Source organism: Chinchilla lanigera, unplaced genomic scaffold (genome assembly GCF_000276665.1).
Source record: "Chinchilla lanigera isolate Chin_1 unplaced genomic scaffold, ChiLan1.0 scaffold00002, whole genome shotgun sequence".
Taxonomy (NCBI): Eukaryota; Metazoa; Chordata; class Mammalia; order Rodentia; family Chinchillidae; genus Chinchilla; species Chinchilla lanigera.
This window is the reverse complement of record NW_004955403.1, coordinates 20,719,979-20,731,871: the sequence shown is the minus strand read 5'-3', so window position 1 is coordinate 20,731,871 and position 11,893 is coordinate 20,719,979. Positions and strand designations below refer to the sequence as shown.

The 11,893-nt window shown below is 34.1% G+C and overlaps 1 protein-coding gene across 6 annotated transcripts in view; it reads right to left on the bottom strand.

Moving 5' to 3' along the window:
- Window positions 1-3,698: 3,698 nt before the first annotated feature.
- Kiaa1715 (KIAA1715 ortholog) overlaps window positions 3,699-11,893 on the bottom strand; it is a 73,213-nt gene continuing 65,018 nt past the window's right edge. For 3 of the 6 annotated variants that reach the window (XM_005373417.2, XM_005373418.2, XM_013512809.1), the window contains exon 13: window positions 3,699-7,089. In XM_005373417.2, coding sequence (XP_005373474.1) covers window positions 6,851-7,089 — 239 coding nt within the window. In that variant the 3' untranslated portion in view covers window positions 3,699-6,850. Of the gene's footprint in view, window positions 7,090-11,397; window positions 11,481-11,893 lie in introns of those variants that run through there. The other 3 variants (XM_013512812.1, XM_013512816.1, XM_013512822.1) reach the window with 3 other exon arrangements.

Here is an 11,893-nt window from a genome sequence, read left to right as displayed (position 1 = left end):
GGTAGAGTACTTGCCTACTATGTGCAAGTGTTAAGGAGTTAAGTTTGTGTGTAAGTTTTCAGGAGTTTGTTAAACACAAATTATTTTATAGGCAATTTAAAAATTCTACCCAAATACTGGGCTCATGCAACTGTGGCATGAGGTCCTGCACTGACACCCCACCCTGGCATATGTGCGTGGCTCATCTCCAGCTCAGCCCATTCGTGCTGAGTGTCTCTTACATCAGGTACTGAGCCCAGAAAGGAATGAATGGTCCCCCATCAATGTGCCCACAGTTCCAACTCTGTTATTTGTAGGGTTTCAGGTAGGGGTAGCACGCCAAACACTGGCGCTGACAAAGTCCATCACTTACTTGAATGAATCTACTTAAATTATACATGTAGCAGGTACTGTGCCAGGTTTTGGTATGGTTTCCTTTAGTGCTGTTTTGTTCGAGGAGATCAAGAGGAATAAAATAGAAATTGAGAAACACAATGAAATGAAGGAAACAGACATAACTAAAGAGTTCTGGAGACACTGTTACATACAGTGTGTAAAGTACAAGGTAAACAAAAAAGCAGATACTTGCTTAGGAAAACTAAAGAAAATACCACTCAGATTACAGAGCAGCCGGCAAAAATAGCATCATGAAGTGCAGTACATAGCTCAGAAATACAAAAATATCTCTGAATTACTACTAGGAAGACAACAATACACAGTGTATCAACTACTGAAGCTATTCTAATAACCTGTTTTGAAACTCAGTTTCATTGTTATGTTTATCTTTTTTTAAAAGGAAGGAGCACACCTGTTAATCCCAGCACTCCCAGCACTTGGGAGGCTAAGGCAGGAGGATCATTGCAAGTTTGAGACCAGCATGGGCTACAAAGTGAGCTCAAGGCCAGCTTGAACTGCACAGCTGTCTCAAAAACAAAAAAACAAACAAACAAACAAAAACAAAGTAATGAACAGCTGGGATGCAGGAAAAGAGGAAAAAGAAAATATATACACAAATAGCTGGGATAACTGTACTACTGATTTCTACTGGTTTGTTGAAAGAACAGTTAATGCTTACTTGTTTTATGGATCTTGCATGCCTATGTCTGGTGATCTGAGAACATGTCTTTGAAGATAACAATACATAATACAACAACTGTTAAATTCCTATCACCTTGGCTTGAAATGCTGTATCATTTGTATCGTTTTTAGTTGTTTTGTTTTTGACTTTGTTTCTTTTGTTTTGTTTTCTCTTTAGAATTTTAAAATGTGAAAAAAATACAAAATACTCATCTGTGGTCAAAGTATAAGGGCAAGAAGTGGGAAATAAGGTGGAAAGGTGATTAACATTCTGAAGAGCTCCCATGCAACCTGCCTAGTCTGCTGTTAAGCAAACTGGTATTTTAAAAGATTTGTGAGGAAAAAGTTATTTAGGTTTCCCCTACTAAATAACTGAAAAATTTTGAGATTTTAAAAACTGTTCAAACTACAAAACCTTTAGTTACATCAATATTTCATATTCTATGTGCTCTATATATGCACATGCTACGGGTAATATTGTTTCTTCTGTATACTAGGTACCAAGGATATAATGATGAACAAAAAGAGACATGGCCCCACCTTCATGAGATATCATTATGAAGTGATTCCAACAGAGGGTGTGTGAATAGTCTGACAAGTGTGAGATTAAGAAAAACAAAACTACCCTAAAGTAAGTTATCACAAAAATATGAAAAACCACAAAGACTATTTCAGCTACCTAAGAAGTACAGTGCTCACAGGTAATGAAAAGAAAAAGAATTTAAAAGATCCTACGTTCAAAATTCTATCTACCTACCTACCTATCTATCTATTTCGTTGGAAAATAATCTCTGCCTGATCAGAGTCACTGGGAGAGCTCTAGGAGAATGTATGTAATTACACCTATAGCACAAGGCCTGACTGGGTAAGAGTAGGTAACTGAAAAATATTCATTCAATTCTCCACTTTCTTCACTGTTGAAAATCAGACAAAGACATATTTATTTCCATCAAAATAAATTATTTTTCCCACTTTTCCTAAAACAAGTGCCAGAGATCTGGTAAAGTCTTTGGCAGCTTAAAATTTGGTCTGTTCTCAAAGACTCCTGGACTAAGAATTTAAAAATTTAATTTATGAGGGAGATTTTTGAGAATACTTTTTAATCTTCCCAGAGTACTTCAAATTTCTACCAATTTTGATGCCAAAGAGAAAATAGAAGGTATAAATACTTGATAAAGTGTATTATGCAGGAAGTTTGTATTTATAAAAGCATCAAATAATATGGAACTATACAACTAGACACAATTTAATAGTATCTTCTAAGTCTACCAATTGTATACACAACATCAACAAGAGCTCTGCAGCAGAAAGAATGGAAAATTAAATGGAACCAGTTTCATGAAAGGGCACACTGATCATGAGCAAATTAGGAAGACACCTTCTATCTAACCAATTCAACAATCTTTAAGAAGGTACTTTTAAATAGTATTGAAGCAGAAAATACAGACTAATTTTTTTGAGGAAGAAAATTAGACAATTCAACAGTTCCTGGGTTGCTACAATAAAGTGTTAATTTTTTACTAATTTAAATTTTTATTCTCAATTGTTTTTAGCAAAGACACTTTACATATTTATATACTTTTACATTTACTTGTCAGTAGATTAATATTCTTAGAAGTTTAATAAATTTGAAACAAAGCACTGAGTTGAGATCTGAGTTCTAGCTTGGCTCCGATGCCCAGTGTGCCTATGACTTAGTCATCTAGCATTTCTGCAACTCAGCACATAATATTTAATGAAGATCATATAATCAGAATCTCTCAACATGTGCACACTCACACACACACACAACACACACAAAGCTATCAGCGTCCTGACTCAATATATTCTCCGTATCAAATGAATGTGTACTGAATGTATACTATGAGTACATGATGAAAAATAACAATTTCAAGAGGAAATGGGATAGTTTAAGAAGCAGCAAAATTTTCAAAAGGTTTTCAGTGGCCCCAGTATCTACGAGTAGGAAAGTATCTCAGCTGGTTCAAGGGCTTGAGAAGGCTGAGACATTAAGGAAAACTTTGCACACCCTGTACAGGAAGGATTAGAATAGCTACAATAAAATCTGGGTAATTGATGGGAGGTGGTAGGAGTTGTGTAAAACTGATGTCAGAGGTCACAGGGCTTTTTAGGCCACAGAAGTTTGGACATTATCCCAAGAACAGTGAGGAATCACAAAGGGTGTAAGCAGTGGTCTGGCATGATTCATTTTCCATATCTGAAAACTCACTTAGGCTGCAGTACACAGAATAGACAGAGAAAGCAGTTAAGAGGCAGCTTTGGCAATCTGCAATGATGACAGAAGCATGAATTAGAGGGCAGTGCAATGGTAATTAAGAGTAAGGGCTCTAGGGGGTAGAGGTGTAGCTCAAAGGTGGAGTGTGCACTTATGTGTGAGGCCCACGTTCAATCCCCAGCACCAAATACAGTAATAATAGAGGAGTAGGAGTAGTAGTAATAATAATGCATTTTAAGTCCCTTGTCTATATTCAATTCCCTGATTTTCCATGTACCACGTGTACAATTTTGAGCAAGCTGCTCATACTCTCTACAGCTCAGTTTCTGTTGATGCACAGATAAGAATCTTTGTAGGAGGGCTGCCAATTAACAAGTGAAATAATACATGCCCAGTAGTCAGCATGTTGCTCAGTGGAGTAATGTTTATTATCATGAGTAGTATTTTCTTCTAAGTCACATGAGTGGGACAGAGAAATGAGATTCTATGTTTAAGGCTTAGGAGTGGACAGCTTGGATATAGAGAAAAGGGATACATGAACAGACTCTAGTTTCTGGTTTTAATAGTTGCGCCATTTGGTAGATGAAAAACACGAAGTTTGAAGAGTATGTGCACATTTTTTTTAATGTTATCAGTTGTAAGAGCTGTGGAGGAAACAGACCAAAGCTAGAGATTTGACATTCAGAGAGAATAATGGCAATTAAATCCAAGGGCACTGATGAGAATTCCTAGAGAAACCGTATACAGTATGAAGAAGCAACAATAGGCAGAACCTAGGGAGCACCAACACTTAAAGGATGTGCAGGGGAGAATTCTGCAAAGGACACTGAAAACAAAAAACAGAAGCATGATATGTCAAAAGCCAAAAGAAAAAAGCCTGATTTCAGGGGACGCACTCAACAAATTCAAACCGCCAAGCAATGAAATAAGCATTGAAATTTTTCATTGGATTTAGCAACGAAGTTATTCGTTCACACAGTAAGTGAAGTACTGTACAAGGCTCTCAAAATACAGATGTAGAAGTAACATCTTTGCTTGCATCACCATACAGTCTTGCTTACAATATTACAAGCTTCATGCTTTGAGTACAAAAAATGAGCAGACAAAACACTTAAAAACTGCGTTAAAGACAGTGAGCAGAAATAGAGAAACATGACACAATCCATAAGCAGAGGCCAGCATCACATATGGAGAAGGTATCTTTCTAAGGAGGGAAAATTTAAGCTGAAACAGATAGGCAAGAAAGAGCTAACATGGCCAGAGAATCAAAAGGAGGAGGCCCATGTATTTATAATACAAAGACAGGGGTAGAAAGGGGAGAGAAAAGAAAGACCATGTTTGCAGATCACACTCAGGGCACAGAGAAGAGAGTTTAGACAATGATCTGTTGAGTAGTCGTAAGTAGGAAAATTATGATCACTCTGGCTAGTAGTACTTAATAGTTCAGTTTTCTTCATTTATACTACTCCTAATCAAAAACTGGACATTTTACTACTCTTTCAACCATTAATTATTTATTACAATAATAGCAGAATAAACTTTTCTATTATAAAAGACACTACACAATCACAAGCACATTATCTGTTGCATTAATTGTACTAAGCCTGTTTTTAACTTTTTGCACATTTCTTTAAAGATAGTTCTCATAACATCTGATTGGTGCTACCACTCAATTATATTTCTCTGAGGTATTCATTTTCAAGCAATATATATCAGAATTTGAATATTTTATATCAAGACTGCAAGGTGCTGCTAAAATGTATATGGGCCAAACACACACACACACATACACACACAGTGGTGACATTCCTCTTAAAAATTATATTCCAGTTTCAGTTTCCTATTTTTTTAATCTCTGCATTTATATACATATTTGGGGCAAGGCTGATGGAGGACACTGGCTCCATTCTGAGCAGCTGGATTGCATGTTTACATTATTTTTTAACTTCCTTATCTGACAGAAGAAAGATTTATAGCCCCTTCTATATTTCACAAGAATGTCAATAATAACAAATTCTACTTACTTAACATTCATTAATTATCAGTCAGTAAGGGCCCAGTTTCAAACACATAAATTATTTTTGATCACCGTAGTACCTCTAAAAACAGGCATTATTCTTTCCATTTTACAAACGGGAAAACAGTTACAGCAAGGCTCGGTGGCTCGTCTAAGATTACAGAACTGGAACTGAAGTTCAGCTCCATATACTTAAAAACTGTGGCCACTATACGAAGGTACCTCCAGACTACTAACAGATTGGGTTCTTTAGAAATACCTCAGATATGAGATATTAAGTCAGAGAAAGGAATTTTTAAATGTTTTACTCAATTTTTAATAAACTGTGTATACCAAAACACTAGCCAGACACTCTCCTTATATATTCTTCCCTTTGGCATAATAACTTGATTTCTTTTTCTTTTAATATTAGAGAAGAGAAATAAACATATAACCACACTGTACTTAAACTCTAAGAATTACCTTTCTGGGTCAAAATTTTTTCCCACTTGATCTTACATATTTATTTAATCCAATGAACTACTGGCAATTAACTGCCTAGTCTCACAAAGTATATTTGTCTCCTCAAAGGTAAAAACTACAAATGGCGTGAGGTGTTTCAGAATTTAAAAGATCTAACCTCTCATTAGTACTGCTATCTGAATAAAAAGCATTATAATTTGCTCTAAATAGAATCAACATACTGTGAAGTTCTTCCTACCCACATTTTTCAGTTAGCGAAGTCATCCACCAAGACACTACTTGAAGTTTAGATATATAAAAAAAAAAATTGCTACCAGATTATCTTTATTTCCTTAATAAAATACACACAAGAGCACAAAATTCACTCATGTATCATCATTATGTAACAAGTATAAATAATACTAAGAATTCAAGTACAGTCAAGTGCACATATATTTCCTATATGTTAATATGTAAACATAAACTAATTATATACATCATGTGCCTTTGGCCCAGCTGCAAAATAAAAAACATCAAAAGAAACACTGCACTTGACTGTTGAACTGCATTCTTATTGAGAGTTCGTACCAATGTCTTGTAGTTACAGTTACAACTTTCATTCAATTATTGTAAACACCTAAGTAGACATTTACTCCCCACTGGCAAATATCTCAAGACTTAACACTTTGTTTTTAATAACAAAGTATTGCGTTTAATCCCTAAACACTATTAGAGAAATTATTCCTAACAAAAGTCCTTCCTATGTCAAAATAGATAATACTTACAGATATTATGTACAGAAAACAAGAACGCTTTTTTTGTTTTGACTTTTAGAATGGACATAAAACATCTGAAAGCTGTCTAAATAGTGTTGGTCTTTGTATATTCGAAAGGATTTTACTTCACTGATATCACTTGCTTATAATTTTAGCATTCAGTACATGTAACTTTGACATACTGAAATTGCTAGATGATCTGAATTTAAAAGCATATACTTAGAGGAGCAAAAAAAAAAAAGTTTTTTAAAGTACCATCAAAAAAGTAAAAACTGATATCAACAAGACAACAAATATCCAGTTGAAGGCACGTCGAAGGATTTACTACTTCATCATCAAAGGTTCTCCACTGAGTTCAAGGTCAGGAGTAGAATCCGCTCCAGGAACTGTAGATTTGGCTTCATTTCTTGAGCTTTCCTCATTCGCAGTCTCTTCGTGTTTTTCCTCTAGTTCCTCTGAGCCAGATGCTTTTTCAATCACTTGGTGTGTTTGCTCTGTAGCTGATATTTTGTCATCTGTCTTCTCTGTACTATTATCAAGAACATCTTCTTCTTCTAAAGATTCTGAAAAGACAGATTCAAGACTTCAGAAAGATCCAAATGTTAAAACTGCTAAGTAAGGCAAGTAAAAGATGAACATTCACACACACGTGGGCATATAACACAAACTAAAAAAAACAGCAGAACAGTCTAGATATACTTAAAATCTTTTTTTTTTTGGTCAGTACTGAAACTTAAACCCAGAGCTTCATGTATCCTAGGTAGGTGCTATACCACTGAGCTACACCCCTAGCCCATTCAAATCTTTTAAAGCAAGTACTAAATTCTCTATAGCGTACCATATTTTAGTAAGTCCATAACCACACTTTCCATATTTCCATACAAAATAAGCTCCTAAAGATACATTTGTAAGTTGAATGTCCAAAATTCAAAGTACCACCAGAATCATGTGCTGTAAAACAACAGTACAGCACACATAGGTACTGCATGTACTACCAGATCAGACTTCCTCAAAGGTCTATATCCCAGCGCCTCTGCTTGCAAGCAACGTGTCAATGTGTATTTCTCGGTGTATGCATGCATGAATACACATGTGTGTGTGTGTTTAGGTGGTGCTTTCCTATCCTCATTTATCTAATTCAAGGACTGTGGATGCCAGAATTCATTTTTTCCAAAGGCATGACAAGTCTCCCATTATTTCTCTGCAAGAGAAGTCCTGGGTATTTAAATCTCTGAATCAGAATATACTATATACCTAGCATGCTAGAAAAGAAAGAAAGGTAAGTAAGGTTCTTGGTCTCAACCTAGAAATTTACTCCTTTTAACACATTTTGAGTGTTATTAAATTTAAATTCTTTAATAACAATTCCATAATAACAATTTTATTAAATAAACTGCCTTTAATTCTTTAAAGTTTAAAGAACAAGATGGAGGAGGAGATGACAGGCGCACACAAAGTTTCAGCCACATTATTTCGAAGTCAAAGATAAAAATACAGCTTTGAGGTATTTCTTTTTGTTGTTGTAATAAACAGCAATTCTTATGTAGTAAAATGCAAGAGGTATCAAACTGAAGGTTTATCACATTAAATTTTGTGATATTACAATTTTCAGAAACAGATATTTAACTAGTCAAAACCAATTAAAAAATTCTCAGTTTATAAAAAAAATAGTTACTACAAAGAGGGAATATATAAATTCAAAGAAGTGTCATGTGCTACCATTAGAAAACATGGTAAAGTTTTCAGTTAATATTGTATTTCAGAGAATATGTAGACGATTTAAAAAACTGGTGAAATGATGAGTAGGTCTTGAAGTATAATAAACAGCCTACTACTAACTACTTTTCTTTGGTTGGGTTGATTTTCAGAAAAGCAATAGTAGTAACAATAAAATTGGTATATGACATGCCTACAAAAAAAACTGGTATATGACATGCCTATAACACATTTAGACATCAGTTGGTCTAAATGAGATAGGTACTTTATGTTTAGAAGCCAATTCTACATTGTAAGAAGAAACAAGATCTAAATGAACTAGGTAAAATAAATAAACAAACTAGGTGTAAAGGATTAACAGAAAAATGTGTATCAGTTTCATAACTAAACCTCAGAGGTTTACAATAAGACTAATAATGACCTACTCCAAAAGAACTTATTTCTAAGGTAGAGAATCATTTGACTAGTCTAATAAATACAGTATATTTTCCTATAAAGTTGTAGTTAAAAATAGCTTAGTGGTATAAAATAATTTCAGACACTAATTTTCCACAAAATACTAAAAGAAAAAGCAGTCTTTGTATTCTCACTAAATAAAAAGGCCTACTTTTGTCTTGTAACCTAGCTGAAGACTAGGGGTCTAAGTATGGCCACCTAAAATAACTTAATTCTGTCTGTATAAAAAAAAATTTTAATCAACTTTGGCATCTATAATTTGAAGAAAACACTATATCACAATGTCATAAAATGAACACAAATGAAAATAAAAACAAAATGGAATTTCTTTCCCTACTCCTGGCCCTCCCCACATTAATATTCTTGAGAGGAAAGTTTTTTCTACCAAGTTGTTTGGGCAAAATCTCAACTCAGACAACTCAAATTTGTACAATTGAGTGTAACTGTATAACAAGTATCACTGCATCCCCTATAAAACACACACATGCAAAACTCATGTAAGAATTTCACCTTACCTTTAGGTTTTTAACCCTATCTCTTAAAAATGTAATTTTCTAAGAAAAGTAAAGAATTATCTAGCAAAACAACTTCGTTTATTTTTGCCTTGCTAACATAAAAATTTTGCCTTCCTAGCCAGGAGTGTGGCATATGTCTGTAATCCCAGGCTTGTAATCAGAAGAATCACTAGTTCCAGGACAGGCGAGCTAACTTAGCAAGACTTTATCTCAAAATAAAATTTTTTAACAGGCTGGAGATATAGCTTAGTGACAGAGTAGTTGCCTAGCATGTATATATGGCTGTGGAATGAATTCCTTACACCATGAAAAAGAGGCCTTCCTAATATAGCAATGCTCAGTATATGTGTAAGACTCATAAACTTATACAAAGAATATCATTAAATTAAAATTGACAATTTGTCTTCAACTTCATAGGTTTCAAACAAGGTAGTTTTTATAAGAATTTCCTGTTTTATGGAAAAAGGCAAACATATTTAAGGAACAAGGGCATGAATATCATTGTAACTCAACCCAATGACTCAATAAAATTCAAATTATAATCACTTTTCAGAAAAATAGCTAGTTTTCAACACAGAATACCATTTAATTATTTAATTATTTACCACTGTGAACAAATTAAGTATTATCTGTTTCATTATTAAGCGATGAGCTACAACCTAAGTATTAGGTATAGGTGTTCTAGATAAAGTAATCAGAAGCTCAGAAGATCTCTATATTTAAGACAAACATGCAACACAGGTAAATGTGTATCTTGAGAAACCTGAACACAATTAAATATAAACAAAGGCATAAACTTGTGAATCTGATAAATACATAAAATTCAATAAAATGTTCATTACCACATAGTTTAAAGAGCATCACAACAAAAATACTAAAAGTAGAATTTTCCTTCACTCAACATAACCTAGTGGCAAATATATTTTTGTAAATGAAAGGAACACCAGAAATCAGACTACCAAGGAAATTTTCACCATATATTTTTACTATTTTTTGATAGTTTTATTTAGATACCATGAGTTTTATTATTATTTACAGTTGTATAAAAGCTGTTTTCTATTAAAATAATTATATGAGACCTGGACAAACACAAATGAACAATGAAAACAAAATATTAACTTTTTTAAAACATGCTATCAAAAAAAATCACTTTAATAGTATACTATAATGTAGAAAAAGATTATCACATCAACAAGAATGCTATGTATCAGATACTTTAGAAAGCAGCTCAGAGACTTTACAAACCATTTTAATGGTATTTAGCAGAGAATCAAGTATTACTGAACTTCATTTAATCATAAAAGAAACAGAAATCTAAAAGCAGCTTATAATTTTTTACATACTGTATCTTGTGTGCTCTCAGACAGAGAAGATAGTCCATATCCCTAATTTCTTGTGTTTCTCTGTTACCAAAGTATCAGGACAACAGTTATAGGAAAAAAATATATAAATTCAAATGACAATTTACGGGAGAAATTTCTTCTAAGTCTTTTTGATGAAAACTTTCCAAGATTCCACATGTTGTCTAACGAGTACTTCAGAAATTTTAAAAGCTTTGTGCCTCATTCTAAGTCAAAACCTTCCAATATCACAATCCAGGCAAAAAAACTTTAAAAGCTTGTGTCACGGAGTAGGAAAACAAAAGTTTCTTCTATTCCTTCTAGATCATTCATGTAAATGGTTACTGATACTTGCTGAGAGAAAAAAGTACATGGAAGAAAGTTACCTTTTGGGTCCGTCTGTAAATTCAGTAACCTACTCTCTACAGTTTCCGCTGCTATCAAGAGGCTATTTCAGAATACAAAAATTAAAGCAAGTTTTTTTTTTTTTCCAGTCCTCAATTTTCTACATCATTGAAGAAATCACAAATCTAAGCTTCCAGCTACATTGGCTGTTGGCACAGAGTAGACGATTGAGATGACATCATCAGAAATACTCCACTCGTTACTAAAGGAATCCAGCTTGGAACTGACAACCTTATCACCAGGTGGTGACAGCAGTCTTTGAAAAAAATTTCCATCTTCTGGAAAGTCAAAAAAGCAAAAGATGCTCATGGCCACTTGGATGAATCCAAAGAGAAGCAAGAAAACTGTTGCTACTCTAAAAATAACTTTAAGCAAGTGGTACTGTTGCTTCAGTTTCATCAGACCCTGCCTCAAATTTGGTCTCACCTATTAACATTACCTTATTAGGGTTGAGTTTGAGCCAGTTAGTCTTCATTCCGGAGAGTTCAGACAGAAAATGAGACATCTGGGGTATTGCTCCTCCTAGATTAGATGAGAAGGAAAGGTACAGCTGGGTGTTGTTTGCTAACTACCCATCTTGATCTTAGCAGAAGAAATAAAACATGGGACCTATTATAAAACTTTTTATTTTGTTGACTGCTTTTTCTGTTCTTTTCCTTTTTAAAAAAATCTTTTCTTAATCCGAACTATTGGCTTTCACATATTCACATTTAGCTTTCATAAACAAGGGTACTCATGGAAAAGACTTCAATTTCTCCTCTAGGCATCTTCAGTATGAAATCTTTTAATGTTCAGTTCCAAGAGGCTGCAATGGCAAGGCAGATGGTTTGCATGTGACAGCATGCAGTTCAGAGCATGACAAGCAAAAGAAAAAAATGTGACTCTGTTTGGAGTTGACGTTGCAGACTTGAAGAAGACGAATGCATTCATTTAGC